General features: G+C 40.4%; 1 protein-coding gene across 1 annotated transcript in view; it reads left to right on the top strand.

Annotated features, from left to right (window-relative positions):
- The window catches only part of LOC129711290 (endophilin-A2-like), a 69,575-nt gene that overhangs the window by 13,851 nt on the left and 33,315 nt on the right, over positions 1-22,409 (top strand). The window contains exons 2-4 of the mRNA XM_055658837.1: positions 15,231-15,299; positions 17,672-17,744; positions 22,187-22,320. Of these exons, the coding sequence (XP_055514812.1) occupies positions 15,231-15,299; positions 17,672-17,744; positions 22,187-22,320 (276 nt within the window). The remainder of the gene's footprint in view (positions 1-15,230; positions 15,300-17,671; positions 17,745-22,186; positions 22,321-22,409) is intronic.

The following is a 22,409-nucleotide window of genomic DNA, read 5'->3' as shown; positions in this document are numbered from 1 at the left end:
ATTTCAAAGGTTCAAAGGTATTTTATCATCATGTGTACTAATGAAGATACAGTGAAATTCGATTTACCATAGTCATACTAAACAAAGCAACAAGACACACCTACATAGGTTAACATAAGCATCCACCACAGCGGATTCTCCACATTCCCCGCTGTGATGGAAGGCAATACAGTCTAATCTTCTTTCCTCTTTATTCTCCCCGCGGTCGGGGCAGTCGAGCCATCCACAGTCGGGGTGATCGAAGCTCCCGCAGCCGGCGATCGAAGCCCCCACGTCGGGGTGGTCGAAGCTCCCGCGATCGGAGCGGTCGAAGCTCCTGCGCCCGAAGTTGATCCCTCAGTCCTGCAGGCTCCCGCGGAGGCCGCCAGCTCCTTAATGTTAGACTGCAGTGCAGACGGAGAAATGATACGGAAAAATAAATTGCATCTCCGTCGAGGTAAGAGATTTTTTTAAAGTTTCCCCCAACCCCACCCCCACATAAAACAAAGCTAAAGAACACTAAAACATACATTTAACACATACTAAAAACCAACAAAGGAAGAAAAGGACAAGACAGACTGTTGGCATTTAATGTGTAGTCTAGTTAAACTGCAAGGATCTTTTGTTGCATAATTGTTGCCTAAAATTCATAACACTGCTAACTCCACTGCATGTCTAAATGTGTATATAAAAGACATGGTTCAGTTTTTCCTTAACATTGATCCTGTTGAAAGAATGCATGGAAATCTGTTTGGGCAAAATTCCTAGATTGTCAAGGAGTGTGTGTGTCTTTGTGCTTGTATGGAAAGTCTGCAATGGATAGAGGACTGCACAGATGGTACCCGAGTTCAAGATCGAATCTGGGGCCTCGGAGCTGTGGGATAGCAGAACACACTGCTCTGCTGCCCAACAATATTTTTCGAGCACAATGATATTAGAGGAAGGATAATAGCTATAAGGAAGTAACTTGTATTGTTTCTATTTAATAGATATTTCACAGTGGTTAACATGCATCTCGGGTTTTCTAAATGCTTATATAGTATAACTGACTCAAAAATATGCTAGATTAATGCAAGGTAATTTATCTTCCCTGTTTATCGCAAATAGCATGGTCCAAATTTCACAAGATGCTTTCTGAAAATCTAAAATACTGAGAGCATTTATAATGATCTGTACCATGTTTATACAGATTTGTACAGTGAAATATGACGGGAGTTTTTTGTTTTGTATTGGATTCGGAATTAAGGATGTAATTTGAGTACAGAACTCTTGTTTTGCCACTATTGAGACCAGATTCAATGGTCATAGAAACATAGAAATTAGGTGCGGGAGGAGGCCATTCGGCCCTTAGAGCCAGCACCGCCATTCATTGTGATCATGGCTGATCGTCCCCAATCAATAACCCGTGCCTACCCTCGGGTCATTATGCTTTGTTTGATTAAGATCTATTTTCAAAAGTTACAATTAACCAATTATGAAACATTCTTGGAAAATTGCAAGGAATCAGAATGTGGCCATTAGCAGTTTGTTCGCAAGGGAATGGAATACAATATTTTAGTTGTTTTATAAGGACATTTTGAAAAGCAAAAGCCATTTTTAGATGCTGGAGCTGTTTTTGATTATTTTGCCTTTTATATGCCTGATAGCGTTTGTGCGAGTGGTATATTAAACCTCTGACAAATTATTGTACAATATGGATATGCAGGGAATGGAGGGGTATGGATCATGTGCAGGCAGATGAGATTAGTTTATCTTGACATCATGTTTGGTACAGGCATCGGGAGCCAAAGGGCCTGTTCCTGTGTTCTATTCTATGTTCTATGTAATATAAATTCTGGATGTATAAAAAGAACAGTCCCCAATCAAAATTACATCTTGCTCACCTGTGACCTAATTCCATGTCAATAATTTAAGTACTGAATTGTTTCTCATAGGTCAGTTGTTTACTGTGTTATCCTTAACTGGAAAATCAAGTTTCTACATTCCCTGTTACTTGGGTTTCAACTTGGTGGTGTAATGTGATTTTGCAGGTTAATTTATGTACCTGTATATATTTTGTATTCATATTCATGTTGGTGCACTGAAGTGGATCACGTGAAAGGAACACATTTAAGGCTCATTCCTCCATCTACGGTGCCCTCTATAATGTTTGGGACAAAGACCCATCATTAATTTATTTGCCTCTGTACTACACAATTTGAGATTTGTAATTTAAAAAAAATGCACATGTGGTTAAAGTGCACATTGTCAGATTTTATTAAAGGCCATTTTTATACATTTTGGTTTTACCATGTAGAAACCACAGCTTTGTTTATACACAGCTCCCACATTTCAGGGCACCATAATGTTTGGGACACATGGCTTTACAGGTGTGTTTAATTACCTGTTATTGCTGTTTATCAACATGAGGACCAAAATTGTGCCAATGAAAGTCAAAGAAGCCATTATGAGTGAGAAACAAGAATAAAACTGTTTGAGAGATCAGCCAAACCTTAGGCTTACCAAAATCAACTGTTTGGAACATCAATAAGCAGAAAGAGAGCACTGGTGAGCTTACTAATCGCAAAGGGACAGGCAGGCCAATGAAGACCTCCACAGCTGATGACAGAAGAATTCTCTCTATTATAAGATGGCGGACTGCGGGGGTGATGCGCCGTTGTGTATGGCCGCTCCTCCTGCATTTTTATTTTTAGTGTGAAAATGAAAGTCAAAGGTGGGTGGGGGGGGCCATTATGTTTAAATCCCAGTCCTACCTGGTCGGAGAAGCGGTTTTCTTCCGAACCGCTTCTTTGTCCTCTCTGTGCGGCCTACCGTCGAGCTTGAGCAGCGCTGGAGCGGCGTTTCCTGCCAGGACTGCGGGGCCAAACGGCTTAGGTACAGATACCAACACCAATCGGAGCGGGCGATGCCTTACCGGGGAACATCAATAAGCTGCAGAGCGTCCAAAGCCGCGAAAAAGAGAGCAGCTGGTGAGCTTACTGGAAACACCGCGGGGCCTGCAAAGTTCGCCAGGTCAGGCCAATGAGAACTTTGGACACTGCAGTCTTCAGGCTGATGCCGCTTCAGAGGCCGCTGAAGAATCGTTCACCCGACGCCGATGATCCAGCTTCGCGGCAGAGGGCCTGAGAACATCGAGTTGGCTGAGGAGGCCACATATAGACCCCGACCTCGGGTGGACTATGAGGGGGAGAACTGGATAATTTTAGTGCCTTCCCTCACAGTGAATTCTGCTGTGGGGGGACGTTTCTTGTTGATTTCTATAGTGTACTGTTCTGTGTCTTTTTTCTCTTTTTTTTGTTTTTATGGATTTATAGACATTTGATCTGTTCAATTAATTTAATCAATCTCTGTAAAGCACTTTGGTTCAAATACTGGTTTTGTTGGAAAGTGCTATATAAATAAAGATTATTATTATTATTATTATTATTAATAAAGAAAAATCCCCAAACACCTGTCCGACAGATCAGAAACACTCTTCGGGTGTGGATTTGTCAATGACCATGTTCACAGAAGACTTCCTGAACAGAAATACAGAGGCTACACTGCAAGATGCAAACCACTGGTTAGCCGTAAAAATAAGATGGCCAGGTTACAGTTTGCCAAAAGTACTTAAAAGAGCAACCACAGTTCTGGAAAAGGGTCTTGTGTACAGATGAGACGAAGATTAGCTTATATCAGAGTGATGGTAAGAGCAAAGTATGGAGGAGAGAAGGAACTGCCCAAGATCCAAAGCATACTACCTTATCTGTGAAATATGGTGGTGGGGGTGTTATGGCCTGGGCATGTATGGTTGCTGAAAGTACTGGCTCACTTATCTTCATTGATGATACAACTGCTGATGGTAGTAGCTTAACAAATTCTGAATTAATAATTGCAATTCAATCCACTTTGTGAATATTTGAATATATCTTTTGCCATACAATGTGAAATGCATTTGTTTTAAAGAAAAGCTAGTTGGGACACATTTGTTCAACAAATGAAAATGAACAGAACTACCAATTGTGCAAATGTAAAATAAAAACCCAGTGCAGTAAACATTCAGAAGGTCAGGTTGTATCTGTGTAAGGAGGGGTGAAGCTAACGTTTCGTGTTGGAGACCCTTTGTCAGACGGATTAGAATCTGAGAGCAACACCTTCCTTAAGCTTCTTTCCTTCGCCCCATCCAGGGATTCAGTCTTTCTAGGTGAACCAGTGATTTGGAGAGACCATATACAGATTGGCTGATCACTTTACAGAGCATCAGCTTTCAGTCCACGGGAGTAACCTTGTACTTCCTCTTGCCTGCTACTTTATTCTCCATCCCTCTCCAACTGACATTTCTGCTATATGTCATGCTTTGTGATATTGGCTCCGATTTTCTCTACCATTAATAAAGTCTGATAGCCCGATTATTACCAACAAAGATAACAGGCAAAGAAGCATAATTGCAGTTTGATTTGCCTATTAATCCATGTGATTTGCACCTTGCTTATCTTATTTATCCATCCCATAACACTCTTTACAAATTAAAACCAGTTTTGGTGAAGGGTCTTTGTCGAAGAACCTTAACTGTTTTTCTTTCTACCAGCACATCCTGAACTGATGAGTGTTCATGCATTTTCTATTTTATTTAATGTTCAAATGAGTTAGAATCAAATCTTAAAACATAGCTTTTTAATTAAATTCCATCTTTTTATTGCTCCTTAAGATATTGATTACAATTTTATTGCATTAAAAATCGTAGAGGTTTGCACCAATGACTACTCACATGGTCATGGGTGTATCGGGAATCGTACAGGAATCGAGCACAAAACCCCCGAGGACTACCTGGTTTGAAAGTCCAGGTAGAGCAAATGTGTTGGCCAGTTCTAATCATTTGAGGTCTGCCAGTTAGGAAGTCCAGAAGACAGTTGCAGGTGGTGGCCCCAAGGCTGAGATCCAGGAGGGAGAGATGAGCTTATTCAGCATTATGGTGGTGAAGTCAGGGCTCTCGCATAACATTTTTTCCCTGTTGCCAGCCAGGCAACCTTGGCAGTTTTTTAGGTTGCCAAATGACAGCTTAGGTGGTCATTTAAGACGGTTTGCATGACGTGTGCGATAATATGCTAGGATGAAGTGCGTAGTTACCAGTCAGAATTATACTCAATGAAGCATTCACATATTATTTCTGCTTCAAATAAAGTCACAAACTAAACATTCACCAATCAAGACATGATATATCCCACAATGACATACACCAAAATTATATTACAGTATCTCAACTCTTTTACACATTGCAATGAATGCAATTTCTATTAGTTCTTTCCACTTCCAAACTAAAATGTGGTTGGATTATTCAGGGCATGATCAACCTGTGTCAATAAATCCTGGACCATGATAACATATATGCTTAACCATGCACACTACAGATTGATGCAAGTATGTTTTCTGTGAAGGACCGAAAATTACCATAACATGGCCATAGCATGGGTCGTTATTGCTATTGGTACAGAAACACTCTCGCTTCCCACATAATTTATCCACAATAAAATATACAGGTTGCAAGGAAATTTCTATAGGCATTTTATAATAATAGCTGTTAAAACCAACTATACCCATCTGACAGGTTAAACATTACACTAACTGAAAAGAGATGGCCAAAGGACAAAACTGCAGCAAATGTTCTTTTGGTAATATATTTAAACGTGTAAAGACGCCACATTACCAGACATTCAGATTAGATGTACGTGTTGTGAACAGCAATGAAGATACCCAGTTTGTAATTACCAGATTTAAATAAAATTATTGATAAACGCTTTTTCCACCATTTACACTTCAGAATTAACGTTAAAATTTCAACTGAAATATCTCCTGACCAAATTTGTGATGTATATGATCGATTGTAGAAGTAAAACCTGGATAAATCCAACAAATAGTTGAGAATGTTTCTCATTAAATAACTGCAGTACTAATACTCCATATTAAGTCATTGATTTGCCGTTAAAACTAATTCTGTAATAATGTGTCAACGGCAGCAGTGACAGTCGAACACTGCGGTTTTAATGTTTCACGTGTTCACAATGTAATTAATCCATCTTTATGGACTAAAATAAACATTTCCAGCACAATAGGGTCAGGGAGGGGTGTGTGCGGGGTGGATAGATGGCGGGGGAGGGGGGTGGTAGAAGGCAGTCGGTGCAGAATGGATGGATTGAGGCAGGTGAATTAGTACGTGTTGGTTGGAGTAGGTAAAATTGTGAGGGGAGAGCACGGGGGATGTCAGTGGTGTTGAATGGGGGGGGGGGGGTTCAGTACGGGATGGATGGGGGTAGACAAAAGTGCTGGAGAAACTCAGCGGGTGAGGCAGTATCTATGGAGCGAAGGAAATGGGCAACGTTTCGGGTCGAGACCCTTCTTCAGACTGTTTCCCCCATTCTTCTTGAATGGGAGGATCAGTACAGGATGGATGGGGGGGGAGCATCAGCGCAGGATGAATGGGGGGAGGTGGGTCAGTACAGTGTGGATCGGAGGGTCTGTGCAGGATGAATGGAGAATCACTACAGGATGAATGAGGGGAAGGTGCAGGGTAAATGGAGGGTGGGTCAGTATGGGATGAATGCATGGATTAGTACAGGATGGATGGGGGATCAGTACAGGATGGATGGAGGAGAAGTGCAAACCCTCCCGCACGCCGAGGCAGGGAGGAGGGAGGGAGGGGGAGGCCTCGGCTGAAATGCAAGCAGCGGCCCTTATCAGGGCGGGCGGGGTGCGGGAGGAGGAGATGGAGTCACGGCTGCTGCTGCCGCTGTTTGGGGCCCGTCATTTGCCCCTTCATCCCCACGCACATAGTATCTTTGCCCCGCAAGACAGTCGTCGCTGACACGAAACGTCGCGTTCGTTTTCCTCCAGAGATGCTGCCTGACTCGTGGAGTTACTCCAGTTTTTTGTGTCTACCTTCGGTATAAACCAAGTTGCCAAGCCGGGCAAAATGACTCACCGTTTAGGTTGCCCGGCGGCACTTTGTGTGGTCAATGACACCCGGGCAACTGCTAATTTCGAGCCCTGGAAGTCTGAGCTGTACTCAAGGAATAATATTCTTACATGGGTGTTCATATTGTCATGGTGATCCAGAGCTGAAGTACAAGGGAGATGGCATCCTCTACAGACCTTTTCTTTTTCTTTGCTCTATGCAAATAGCAAGGGGTCTAGATTGCCCAGGAAACTGGCACTAATGCGTGCCATTACCAGTTTCTCAAAGTACTTTATTATGCTCAATATTAGACCTACTGGGTGATCATCACTCAGACAAGTCACATTAATTTTGGGGACTGGAATGATGGAAGTTTCCTTGAAGCAGATGGGGACAGTAGATTATTGGGATGAGAAGTTGAAGATGCCATCACGGTGGCGCAGAGGTAGAGTTGCTGCCTTACAGCCAATGCAGCGCCGGAGTCCCGGGTTCGATCCCGACTACGGGTGCTATCTGTACGTTCTCCCCGTGACCTGTATGGGTTTTCTCCCAGATCTTCGGTTTCCTCCCACATTCTAAACATGTACAGGTTGTTAGGTTAATTGGCTTGGTAAATGTAAAAATTGTCCCCAGTGGGTGTAGGATAGTGTTAATGTGCGGGGTCGCTGGTCGGCACGGGCCCGTTGGGCCGAAGGGCCTGTTTCCGTGCTGTATCTCTCAATTAAAGCATGCCAGCAAAGAATGTGGACAGGTGACTGACACATGATTTCAGAATCCGTCCAGGGACTTATCCGGGCTGGATGCTTTTTGAGAATTTATTCTCATGAAAACAAATTTGACTTCTGCTACTGAGATGTATGGGGCAGATTCAGTGGGGATGGAGTCTGTACCTTGATTGAACTTTGCATGCCTGCCTAAAATTAGAATGCTCCTGATTCATCCTATTAAAATAACCAGTGATGGGGGGGGGGGGGGGGGGGGGAATGATTAGGAATACATTTAAACCAAGGTAGACCAAAGCCTATCTGGTTACATCCTCAAAGTGTCATTGTAACATGATTTCATTATGTAAAGGTTTTGTTTCAACTTATTTTTCACACATTTCCCTAAAGATAGTAACTCGTCATGGTGTATAGTTCCAGAAGGCACTTGACTCTTTTTGTTTGGTAGACACAAAATGTTGACGCAACTCAGCGGGTGGGGCAGTATCTCCGGTGAAAAAGAAGAGTTGATGTTTCAGGTTGGAATCCTGCTTCATACCCAACCCGAAACGTCACCTATTGTTTTTTTCCAGAGATACTGCCTGGCTTGCTGTCACTCCAGCATTTTATATCTATCTTCGGTATAAACCAGCATTTGCAATCCGTTCCTATACACTCTTTCTGTTTGACTCCTCGTTGGAGTGATGAGTTAAAGTGTGTCAGAAGGAAACAATGATTTTGTTTTAGATAGGAAAAAGATCATGCATGGTTAAGCTTGGCAAAAGGGCATCATTTATAAAAATGTAAAATAATGTCCTGTCCTGGGCATTTCACACACCCAAAACCATAATTATCATAATTTTAAGAGGTAACAGTTGACATTTTTATACCTTCTCCAAGTGGCCATTATTGCTGATGATTATTAGTGGCCTGCTTCATTATGCATTCTCAGCAGTAAAGATGTTCTTGTGCGAGAAATGGTGGATACATGCCCAGCACAAATTGGCATTATGACATGATAAAAATCGTGGCTGGTAGCAAGCGGGCTATTCTTAATTGTAAGTATGCGACAATAGGCCAAAAACAGTGAATAGTGATTTTTTGAACGCTTATCACTGACCAGATATCCTCCATGTGACTTCCATTAACACTAATGACCAGGATATCCTAGAGGACATGGCGTGGGTTTCTGCTAAATCTGATAACTGGCCAAACATTATCATTTATCTTTTGTCAAGCATTGTAGGAAACTCCTGTTAACCCAGCATGAATAAATGACCTTGGCGTGCTTCAATAAAATAATAATATTAACTGAAACTGTTGAGCACAATTCATCACGTAACTGGGTGAAAATGAATAGAGTAATACAATAGGATGGATATGACAAGCAAGAACGTTTATGTTAGTAAGTACTCTAAAAACATGAACACAAACACATCACTGGATTAATATTGAGTGCAAAATATCCAGGTGATTTTTCTTCTCCTGCATTGCTATTGAGCCTAAAGAACTCATCGTGCCTCTTAAAGAGAGTTCAAAGCAGGCGTTGATTTACTTGTCAAGTCAAGTCACATTTATTTATATAGCACATTTAAAAAACAACTCTAGTTGGCCAAAGTGCTTTACATTTGTTATAAGAATATCACAACAAAACAAACTATATACATGTAGCCCATACTCAGAGGACGTCAGGAAAGGCTTGGGAGTATAGATAAGTCTTTAGCCTTGACTTAAAAGAGTCGATGGAGGGGCCAGTTCTGATGGGAAAGGGGATGCTGAAGCTGATGGGAAAGGGGATACTTGCAAATAAAAATCCCTCTGTTTTGTGTCTCAAACTGAATATCACTGGTTGTAAACAGAAATTGAGTGAAAGTATTTGGGAAATTTTTGTTCTATGATGTGGGATAATTAAAAGATATTGAGGGACACTTTTAAACAAAAATAGTAGGGTCACTTTTCATCATAAAACTCAGAGGTGCCTGATTCTGTCACCTTCTCTAAATATGTTTTGGGACTCATTTCCTTCCAACATTTCACAATAACAAGTGGCTTGTGGCATAGGAGGATCTGTTATGCATGTTCGTGACATGAAGAAAGATTGCTGCTGTTTTTTTAAATTATAAATACTCATGACCAATTTTGGTATCAAGAGCACTACTTGATCAGTGTACTCCACTGTGGGGTAGGGGTGGGGGAAGGAAAGCTCCAGTCAAATGTCTGATTGAAATGTGTAGGTTTGTGTTGATCCAAGCCAAATACGACAAATTTAAATAGTATGGTATATGGTTATTTATAAAATGAAATATGGCAATTAAAGTGTACTTTTTTGTTTGATTTACTCGAGCAAATTCCCAATCTACATTCATCACCTGCAAGCAAAAATGGAAGTTGGTAAATCCATCACAATTTTAGCAGACCAAAGTTTTGTAACTAGTTAATTTGTTGTGAATTTAGAAAGGAGAGAAAATTCAACCTGCATTCACAGCTGAAGCTTCTGGTTGTTCAGCATATTGATCAACTGCTACGAACTACATCCGAGACAGAATATTCCTTATTCCTGAATAGGTTGCAATGCAGGCCGTGGTGATTTATGCCCCATTGTTATCTATTTGCAACCATCCACTTTGTATTTGCGAATATTGTCAATGGCAAAAAAATAATTTATTTTGTTTCTTTTATAGTTTGGAGTGCACGGTAGTGAGATGTGGCAGATGGAGGGGTAATTAAATTGATTTTTTTATTGGGGTAGATTTGCGCAGTGGATATCTTGTTTCATTTGCAAAAATAGAAATTGCACAAGTTTTAACCTTGTTAAAATCTCTGTCCCTCAATACCTTAAAAAAAACATTTTACCAAATGTGCTTCTCATCATTGTTGCAGATAGGAAGTGTCTGTTATCTAGCACAGTAAATTCCCATTCTGAAAAGGAAATAACAAAATCTGCCATTTTAATGTTTTTTTGGTTTACTTAGCAAGTCTGGTCGAGAGGCTTGATCTTTCCCTTTTGTCTGCATTTGTATTTCATTTCCTTACTAGCAGTTTTGCTGATCTTAACAATTTTGGTGGATCATGGATGTTTGTGTAGATAACCTGCCTGTTCCACACAGCCTACCCCAACCGTATTTATTTCTGCTTCCCTTGTTCACTTTGAATTTTGTGCTAAATTGCATGCCATCTATCACCTTTATTATCTCTTTCACTTATTGCAAACTTTCTGGTTATTGTGGATTATTTTGAGATTGCTGTAAATTCTTAACCGTTATTCAGAGTTGCCGCCTGATGCTAATCAAACTAAAAGTACTTAATTATTATATTATTATCTAGGCATCTGTGGGCTCGCTAGTTATTTAGGATATATGTTCACAAGAAAATTAAGATACATATTTCTCAGTATTCTAGATGTCTGAAGGCTTATTCAATAAGATTGAATGTTATTCGTTATCAAGTTTTTCTCATTTCTTTTATGGTCCTGGATCGTTCGATAGGTGATAATTGCCTTTTATTAAATTAATTTAGGTTGGAGATACAGAGCCAAAACATGTGCTTCGATCCATCGATCCATCCAGTGATAGTGCTAGCACTAACTATCCTAGATACTAGAGACAATTTACAATTTTTACCAAAATCAATTAACCTACAAACCTGTACATCTTTAGAGTGTGGGAGTAAACCAGAGTGCCCAGGAAAAAATCCACATGGTCACGGGGAGAATGTACAAACTCTACACAGACAGCAGCCGTAGTCAGAATCAAGCCTGGGTCCCTGGAACTGTAAGGCAGCAACTCTGCTGCTGTGCCACCATGCTTTTTATGGCATTGAAACCTGTATATGTTGTTTCTGTTTAATCTGCTAATCCAGTACTACCAAAGTCCGATCCATGCCAGATTAATGGAGTTTCTCTATTTTGAAATATATTTATCGCGGTCGTTGCCTCAAAAAGGCTGTCGGTATCATCAAAGACCCACACCATCCTGGCCACACTCTCATCTCCCTGCTACCTTCAGGTAGAAGTTACAGGAGCCTGAAGACTGCAACAACCAGGTTCAGGAATAGCTACTTCCCCACAGCCATCAGGCTATTAAACCTGGCTCAGACAAAACTCTGATTATTAATAACCACTTTCTGCTATTTGCACTTTATCAGTTTATTTATTCATGTGTGTATATATTTATATCATGGCATATGGACACATTTATCTGTTTTGTAGTAAATGCCTACTATTTTCTGTATGCTTAAGCAAAGCAAGAATTTCATTGTCCTATACAGGTACACATGACAATAATCTCACTTGAACTTGAACATTGCTCCTATTCTAGTAGTATTAAACATGTTTTTAGAGAGCTGCTGCTTCCACTATTCATGTTTAGATTAGTAACTGTAAGTTGGTGATCTTTGACCAAAGTCTTGGTAATCTTCTCCTTGGAATTGGCTGAGGTAATAACTGTACACCTAAACTACACGTGTCTTTTTGTGGAATGAAGTGAAAGTACTTGTTTCAATCTTGCTCATGCTCCCCTACACCCCTTCCTCCCCTCTTTTATTTATTACCAGTACATTGATGACTATTGATATTGCTTCATATAGATAACCCAGATTTCATTATCCTTGCTGCCAGTTTCTACCCTGCTTTCGTTTTCATATGGTTCAAATTAACTTTTCTTTACTTGATATCTCAATCAACATTTGCAGATTATTAGTATACCTCACGCTATGCAGTTGTAATGAAAGGTCATTCACCTGTAACAGTGTGTCTCTCTCCATAGATCCTTCCTGATCTTTTGGGCATTTCTTGCATTTTCTTTTCATTCAGATTTCCAAAAGCCACTGTACTTTGTATCTCAAAGTTCCATCATGCATTTCCCCCTCTATCTGCTCTCATTCATCTTCCTGTACTCCCAGTCATTCAGATAGGTGATCTATGATATTTCTTCTAGATACAACTGGACAACCTTGGTATCAGCCCTATCACAGTCATTTTCTTTATTCTCTCAGCTCTTCTCACTTTTGATTTATCATTACTCCAACTCTGAAGGCTGTTTAATCTTCTTCAGAAATAAAAGCACTGTAGTAACCCCAGCATTTTCTGCTTTTATTTCACAATTTGCAACGCTAGTTTAATGCTATAAAAGTTACATAAAATCATAGAGAATTGTAGCAGGGATGGGCTATTTGGCCTTGATGCCTGTTCTGAAATTCAGTATAACCATAATCAATCCTCTGCCTCAAAACTATATTCATACTCTCCCCCTGATATAATTTGTGTTTAAAACAATTTTAGATTAATCATTAACAGTCTCCACTGGTCTGAAGAAGGGTTTCGGCCCGCAACGTTGCCTATTTCCTTCGCTCCATAGATGCTGCTGCACCTGCTGAGTTTCTCCAGAATTTTTGTGTACCTTCGATTTTCCAGCATCTGCAGTTCCTTCTTGAACACAACAGTCTCCACTGCCTTTTTTGGTGGAACGGTTTATTGACCTCTTAGGAAACAAAAATATTGTGGGCCTAAATGCTTTAATCCTTGAGACTGTGATCTCTTGTTCCTGATTTCCCAACCAGGGAAACGCACTCACTGCATCAAGTCATCTGACAGGTTTGTATGTTTTAATGAGATCCACTCTCATTCTTCATAACTCTAGTGAATACAGACTACTCAACCCAATCTCTTGTGACACAATAGTCATGCCATCCAAGGAATCAGTCAGGTGAACTTTCATGGCACTCCTCACATGGCAATTGTATTCTGCAAAGATTTATACAAAGAATTGTTTGAAACGTATATGTGAAAAATCTTTGAAAAATGATAAAACATTATGATATCTGAATTAAGATGCTGATTTGATACACTGTTTTAAGAAATGTTAAATGGCCACTGAGATCATTACTTGTGATAAGCAAATAGTGTATTTTGGTTTGCTGTTTGATAACGGAAACACGAGCCAACAGTGCACTGTTACTTAAAAGTGGCTTGAAGTTTTTGTCTCTCTACTCTTGTAACTATGATGGAAACCACCACGTTGGCATTATTAGATGTGAAGTATACATCCACTGTGTAATTGCAGTAACTAAATACATTGTGCTTACCATTTTGATACTATGGTCGCCTGCATTCCTTGTATGTTTTCACTGATAGGTCTTCTGCTCATTGTCTTCACTCATGTTTTGTGGTTGTAAAATGTTCAAGAAGGAACTGCAGATGCTGGAGAATCGAAGGTAGACAAAATTGCTGGAGAAACTCAGCGGGTGCGGCAGCATCTATGGAGCGAAGGAAATAGGCAACGTTTCAGCCCGAAACGTTGCCTATTTCCTTCGCTCCATAGATGCTGCCGCACCCGCTGCGTTTCTCCAGCAATTTTGTCTATCTTTTGTGGTTGTAAAATCCTGATCAAGCTGGAAATAATGTTTTCTCTCCTTTTTATTGCCATCAGGTAAGTAACAAGGAAATAATTATTTTGTATCAAAGTTGCAACGGTTTTCACAGAATAAATATCGTTTAAATAGAATTATTTGAGTGTTGGCTCCATTATGCCTTTTGTTACCAACATCTCTTGCTTGGTACAAGGTAACACAACGATTGAAGAAATCCTAAATTGTCTTTGACATGTCTACAATCTACACAAGTAGTTTAATTTCTATCACAAAATCCATCTGAGCACTCCACAAATGCAGAGATTAATAATAATTATGCCAGTGTACTTGAACATCTGGAAGTTAATGCTGAGTAACATTTTGATTCCTTAAATCAATTATTCTTCATTTAATGCAGGGATATCTGAATGAGCGACTTGCATTTTTATTTCACGCATTTCACTCCTGCCATTGGGAAGAAGGTATAGGAGTCTGAAAACTGTAACATCTAGTTTCAGGAACAGCTTCTTCCCAGCAACCATCAGGCTATTGAACATTATGAGCAACTAACTCTGCACTGCTTTGGTTGGACTAGGGACTTTGGGCTTTGCTTTGTTTTTGCACTATATTAGGTTTTTAATTGAACTTTTTTTTGTTTATTATATTATCTCCATAGTACTGTGTTTACAAAGATGTGCTGCTGCAAGTAAGAATTTTGTTGTTCCATTTCAGTATGTTTGACAGTAAAACACTCTTGACTTATTTATTGGAACTCTGAAGATCAGCAGAGGACAAACCTTTTTCTAACTTATTCCAATTACCAAATATAGCAAACTTACTAAGTTTGGTTTTTAATCAAAAATGGTACAGGTACTGGAAATCTGAAACCAAATAGAAAATGCTGGAAATATTCCGTTGTTTCCTTACTAAACACTTGGCAACTGACGTGGAAATATGTTTCCATTGATCTAAATGTATTACAGTTCCTAAACCTTGGAACGAATACTCAATGGTATTTTAGGTACCAGAATGTCTGCAGCAATTCAGAATGGTTACCACTCTGACAGGCGATTAGGGATGGGCTTTAAGTGTTCCTGTATGTGTAAAAAAAAAACTTTCAAAACTGTTAGAAGAAGGTGAAGGAAACAAACTAAGTGTCACAAAGTTGCCAATGTACTGATAACTGATAAAGATGAAGATCTACATTGTGCGAACTTGTATGTAACTAATGTAATTTCTTATTTTGAAATTTCATCATTGTTATTTTATCTTCATAGCTTGTCAGCGAAAAGGTGGGTGGTGCTGAAGGAACCAAACTTGATGAAGACTTCAAAGAAATGGAACGGGTAGGTGAATTAATGGATCTATGCCTACGCAGATAAAACCACTGGTACTAAGAATATAGCAGCAGGACTAACTAGTCTATATTTGGTCAGTTTGTCTATATAACTTTTTGGGCAAGAGTGCAACATTTGCAATTTTCCAATCCTCGGGTCCTGAATCTGTAGATGTTCAGAAGAGTATAGTCAGGACCATGGTAATTTCCTCCCTTGCTTTCTTGAGCAGCCTAGTTTGCAAACTATCTGCATCCGGAGAATCAGTCTACGCTTTTATCCTCAAGCCTTTGAATGCAATTTTATACACTATCTTCAAACTCCAAAATGAAATTGATGTGATTTAAATTCTAACTAGCTAGATTTAGATGCCCTACCTTAGTAATAACCTGGATCCATTACAATTTGCCTAATACCTCAATTGATCAATTGGGAGTAGGCCCGGGGTGTAAAGGTGTCAGTTCTTCCAGCGGCGTGCAGAGAGGCACCAGCTACCGCAGGCCGCTCACTTGTTGGGCGCTGACTCCTCGATCCCGCTGCTCGGCGGCGGCCGGCTAGGATTCCAGAGCATTACCGATGCCTCACATCAGCTCCTGATCCCCCACCGCCTGTCCGGATAATGCGACTGACGCAGGCTGAGCTGAAGATGGGATCCAACCACTCTCACAAAACGCCAGTGTACGACAAGGATGGTAAGAACACAGTTCACTCAGCGCAAACTTTAGGTCATTTGTTCCTTGCGCCTGCAGAAATCTCCAACGCGGTCGAGAAGAGGGGGTTCTGAAGTTGCATTCTCTCAATTGAGGCCATTTTCTCGACTATCCTAGAAGCAACGAGCCATGGGTTTACCGGTGGTTGTCTATCAAACTAAAACCTCTCTCTCTTGTCTCCCCATGTATGTCTTTCACCCCCTTCTCTCTCTCTCTCCCCACCATCTCTCCACCGGTCCAGTCTCTCCCCCGTCTCCCACTCGCATCTGCCCCCTCTCTCTCACTCTTACACTCCGCTCTCCCCCGCTACTAGGCAACCCTTTCGCCTTTTAAATTCTGAATGACCTTTGACAAATCCCACGATTTCTTGCGTTTTTTGTAATACCGAACTCGCTTATTAATAAAACATACTTTCGGGTCAGGATCTTTCATCAGACTCCTGACGTTCCTTGTTTCTCCATATATCAGGCTGTTGTTCTTTGACTACAGCTCAGTGTTAAATACCATGTCCTTCAAACTTCTTACCAAATTCAAGGAACTAGGCCTCTGCTCATCTCTTTGCAACTGAATCCTTGTCTTCCTCATCAACAGACCACAATCGGTATGAATTGGCAACACTTCCTCCTTGATAAACATCAGCACAGGGGCACCTTGAGGCTGAGTTTTCAGTCTCCTGCTCTACTCTGTACCCATGACTCTGTACCCGGATAGAGTGTCAACTCCATCCTTAAATTCGCCAACAACCCCACTGCTGGATGAATTATGAGTAATCATGGCCGTCCGAAGAGGGAAGTATGTTGGGCGCGCTCGCACCCCCCTTTATTTCCCCCACAGTAAGAAATAATCCCGAGGGGACAAAAAAATTTGGAGCACAGTCGCCGTTTACCCGAAATTCTGGTTCCTGCCCACTGGATGATTTGGGGGGAAAAAAATTGCGACCTGCGCAGTTGGGAGAAGCCGGTGAAGCAGTAGCGACGCAAAATGACGCTGTCTCTCCGCGTGTGCGCAGTGGGCCCGGGCGGGATCAGATTGCATTTTGCAGTCCACACAATCAGTGATCGCCTGGATGCCTCGTGTCTATTCTGGGATTCCAAAAAGTGGTAGACACTGGCTGGCCCATCATGGTTATTGACCTACCCACCTTGCAATATTAGGCGCAGCTTCAAAACGGTAGCTAGTATCCTCAAGGATCCTCACCATCCTGGCCACACTCTCACTCCTGCCATCGGGAAGAAGATATCGACGGAGTCTGTAACTATTACCTCTAGGTTTAGGAACCGCTTATTCCCAACAACAATCGGGCTCTTGAACACTACAAACTTGGGACTTCAGGTTTTCGTTCTGTATTTTTAAAACATTTATTGGACTTTTGTTTGTATTATCTATGAGTACTGAGCTTATAAACCTGTTATGCTGCTGTAAGTAATAACTTCATTGTTCTGTTTTCAGTACATATGACAATTATATACTTTGATTCTCTTGATCCTTGAACTGTAGACTTTGGGTCAATATGCTCTGTAGAAAGCTCTGAGCATGAATGCACTAGTACAGTTAAGCAGATAAATAGTTTAGTAATGCTAACTGTTCAGTGATATGTTATTGGTTTATCAGATAAATCTGTTGTGACTTCTGGAGAAATAATAACAGGTATTTTTTCCGGTTGCTTGGTTTCAGAAAGTGGACATTACCAGCAAAGCTGTGGCTGATGTCCTTACAAAAACCACAGAGTACCTGCAACCAAATCCAGGTAAACACTTCTTGAAATATCGGAATGTCATTGATCTATGGTTCTAAGTTAATTACTTTTTGATTTCCCCAGTGTTTTATCTTTTACTTTTGAAGTTGCCATTTAGTTAGAAAAAAGCCATTTCAGGTAAGATGTAATGCCAACAATTCTATTACAACTCTCTAACTTCCTGTCCAATTCATGTGCAATGTATTGGTATTGATCAGACATTAATTGCTTTCTGCATGAAGAGCATCATTGCCGAGTGAAATGCCTCAGCTATTTAAGTGTGAATATTTGCAATAACCTCTGTTCCTCCTCAGCCAAAAATGTACTTTTCTACAAACTCTTCCTGCTTCCTGGACAACTGGATCCCTTATTCCCAGCTCATTTACAGGACTGTGCTCTTTGAATCTTAATTCTTATCTTCATGCTATTAATATCGAGACAATATCATATTATCAGTAGGTTGGTCATTTTTCATTCTGTTTAGACGTGATATCCTGCATTTCATGTTTTCACATGATTTAAAAATATATATTTCTTGAATTCCTGCATGGTGAGAAGGACCACTACCACGTATCTCATTAATTATGTGCCCCCAGCACTGTTCAGGTTTAGCAAAAATGTTGACCTTCAGTTTAAAAGGTTAAGAATAAACCAGATAATAAGGATTTTATTTGTTTTATTTTTTAAATTCCTCATCTGAGTAAAGTGTGGTTTAAAACCCCCGCACAAGTGCTGGAGTAACTCAGCGGGTCAGGCAGCATCTCTGGAGAACATGGATAGGCGACATTTTGGGTTGGGACCCTTCAGATGGGTCCCGATCTGAAACATTGAGACATGCTACCTGATCCACTGAGTTTCAAATTTTCTGAACTCTCTCACGCTGCTCCTCTGTCAAAATATCTCTCATTATTTACTGAAATTGATTTCAATTAGCTGTGTTTTTATGTGTTTTCTTTTCTTGTCTGTATCTCCTTCAGCTTCCATTTGCTTATCAAAATAATTTACAAATACCACTATTTTAATGTCACTTGCAAATTGGAATGTCATCACCTTGAATTTACTATCCAAATAATGGTTGTACTTTGTGTTGGAACAAAATCATACTGGATGTAATGCCTGATGAAAGTGAATAGCTAATTGACCATCAGAATTTGCAGGATATTAATATAACTGCAGCTGAGAAACTGGTACAGCAAAGTTGATACCTTCAGGAAGAAGTGCAAGTGACTGATGAATAAAAAAGATATTGTTTATCTGTATACTAATAGTCTCATCTTGTCTGTATGCGTGTTGTCTGTATATGTGTTTTTTCCCTCAGAACGCTACGTGCTAGCGGTTAAATTTTTACATATTCTAACTCACATTTTACCTCTCCAATTAAGATTTCATCCTATATTTCATGTTATTAACGATTATAGTTTTTTTTTTAAAGCTAAAAAACGCTTCTCACAGAGAGCCTTTTTCCAGCAGCAATGTCACAATGCCATCTCACAGATGTCAGGGAAGTACAATTGCAATTTTTTTTTAAAGTCCAGTGCTGAGGGAGGCTGGGTAGTTTCCTGAATCTTGCGTTCGGGAACAGCTTCAGTAGGGGGACCACGCCTGCCGTGGGGGCTACGGGTTAGTGGTGCAATATTGTGTCTGGGAATGGGTTGCGTTGGAAGACCAGGCCTCCCGTGTGACAGGGACCCAATGGCTCGCTGGGCTCAGTCCGGGTTGAGTTGGGGGAGTGGGTTACGCTGGAAGAACGGGTGATGGGGGTGATTGGCTCCGGGGGGTTCCTGTCTCCGGGTTCAGTTCCTGTCCCTGGGGTGAGCGCCAATACAGCATGCTGGTACTAAAGTGGGGGCCTTGAACTGCCAACATTAAACCTCTTGTGAATCGTACAAGCTTTCTAAGTATTGCCTTTGCCTGGCCCCGTTTTGCAATTGGACCATGCTGTGAGCTGGATTTGGCAAATGACAAGTTTACACTGGTGTTTCTGCCTGATGTGAGAGACCCAGTGTTGTGAACCAATAATGCAACTAACTACCCAAAGCTAGAGTCTTAAAATTGTCTGGTGTATTCATTGTTGTCAGGGATAGGCATATAATCATTTGTGCATTGGATTTAGCATTTCATTTAGTTGGTGGTTTTACGTGATTCTTGAATGAGTAGTTAGCAGCACCAGAAAATAAAAGCTTATTTCTTTTTTTTGTAAAAATAACTAACTTATGACTTCAAATTGCATCATGTTACTATGTGAAAACTTAGATTGTTAATTATCAGATATTCTTACTGTTTGAAAACTGTCATAAATGAACAACTCTAAAGCCTATTTGTCAAAAATGACTTACTTTGTTTTTACGTAGCATCCAGAGCTAAATTAACAATGCTGAATACAGTATCAACAGACTGTGTTCGTGGTTCAGCTCCAATTCAAAACCCAGTTTGCTGATGACACCCTCAACAATGATGAGAGGGCCACCGGAGGAGGATCTAGCACTCTTGGAGAAGCCTCCTCTTGAACATGAAAAAATTTGGAAGGGATCTTGGTAGGAAGGGATCATCAAACGTACACTTTGGTAAATGGGGATCCTGAAATAGGGTTTTGAAATAATGGGAGTAACATCTCTTGACATGGGAACTACACCTTGAAGGCTGCAGAGGCTGACCAAGGCAATTTTAGATGCTCCGAGGATCCTCCAGTGCAGCGGCGGTGGAAAGATCTTGTTTTTGGTTCGGGAATTTCTGCCAAGGACAAGAAGGCTCTGCAGAGAGTATGTTATGCTAGGAAAATCAATTTGTGAGCTCATCGCTCTTCCACCCCTGCAACAGACTATTCCAGCCGCTACGGTCAGGCAAATCCGTTGCCATCAGTGAGAACGGAAGGTTGAGAAGGAGTTTTTCCCAGAGGCAATTTGGAATTTTCACAGGGACTTGATACAGAACGTTTTTTGAGACATGTAAAAGAATAGGGATGATTGTGTTTTTATTTGTTTGGTTGTTTTTGGCTGAAAATGCCACTTTCAATCCATTCGTATGTGCATTTGCAATGACTTGAGTGGTACTTGAAGGAGAGTTGGCTGAGAATGTTGACCGTCGTTAATTTTGGTTTACTAAACCTTTATCCAAAGAGACATCAATGAAATGAAGTAGGGGAATAAAAACGTTTTTTGAGGAGATACTTCATTCAAGAACTAGTTCGTAGTGCAGTTCATTAGAATTTGTCTCAAAGTTGTTCTTAAAAATTAGTTCATCTTCCCCCTGTGTTAACTCGCTGCATTCTTCGTAGCATGACAATCATGGAAGTTAAGCACTCTGACCTACTGGTCTTTGCAAAGGTTTGAATGAAACCCAGCATCAATTTTCTGGTTGTTGTTTTGGCTTGATGAAATGAAATAAAATGGTAAAGAGGGCAACATATATTTACTATCACCCTTTAAAGGAAAACATGTTAGGGGCTGATTTTTTTGGCTCGTACCTCATCTTTATCTTTGGAGCGGCAGGTGTTCAGAGCTGCTACTGTTGAAACATCTGTATTCCCAGCCACGTGTATGGCCAAATAAAAAGGCTGGAGACTTAACAATTTTGGAAGACTATCTTGTCAATTCTTGCTGCTGGGGAACTGCAAATAAACTACATCTGCTGAGTTGAACTTGCTAGTATTTCCAACATTTTTGCAATTGGGAATTGCTGCTTGGGTTGTACATATCATCTGAGACTCTCTTGATTTTAGTGAGGGATTGTAGGGCAAAGGGTTAGGTTACAAAAGGGCAAGGAATAATTTTTAATTATTTCTGCTATACCCTAATGTTGTTTATTTGTGGATTTTTAAACTTTTAATATATATACATATACGTTTCGGGTTGAGGTCTGAAGAAGGGTCTCGACCCGAAACATTGCCTATTTCCTTCGCTCCATAGATGCTGGCTCCCCGGCTGAGTTTCTCCAGCATTTTTGTCTACCTTCAATTTTCCAGCATCGGCAGTTCCTTCTTAAACATTCACTCTAATATAAATTCAGATGTCCTAGTTTGGGATACTTGGTGGGGAAACTAAGATTTAATAGATAAGAACTATGTCAAGACAGATTCTTAAGTTATGTTGAGTAACCTAGCTGGTAGTGGTAGGAATATTAAGTTGGTAATAGCCCATCAGAAGAGATGGGAATTTTCATTCAGGCTCTCATTTATTGTTGTTGCAATCATTCCCGATGGTAAATGCACTCGCAAGTCAAATAAGGACATAAAGTTTAGGTAAAGCATGGCTCAGTTCAACTCATGTTTCAGCATTATGCATAGAAATTGCATAATGACATGTTGAAGGAGTCCACTTGGAGTCCAAGTGAGAAAGAATAGGATGGAGAGCATTAAAATACGTGGTTAGAACTGGTTTAGTCATGCACTGAAATAGTGTTCCTTTCAATTTTAAAATCTTCAGTTTCCTTATTGTGTCTAAATTTTCTGTTTTAAGGAGGGGCTCTCCTTGATGTCGGTGAATCAATGAAGCGAATGGCCGAGGTTAAAGATTCCCTGGATATCGAAGTCAAACAGAACTTTATTGACCCATTACAAAGTCTATGCGATAAAGATTTTAAAGAAATTCAGGTAAAAGGTCACTATAGGTAAACACATTGCGTTGGTGAATCTCTGGCAACTTTTTCATGTTTCCCCTACTTTTCTTAAACAAATTTAAT

The sequence above is a fragment of the Leucoraja erinacea genome, chromosome 29, assembly GCF_028641065.1.
Source record: "Leucoraja erinacea ecotype New England chromosome 29, Leri_hhj_1, whole genome shotgun sequence".
Classification (NCBI taxonomy): Eukaryota; Metazoa; Chordata; class Chondrichthyes; order Rajiformes; family Rajidae; genus Leucoraja; species Leucoraja erinaceus.
This window is presented reverse-complemented; position numbering and strand designations above follow the sequence as displayed.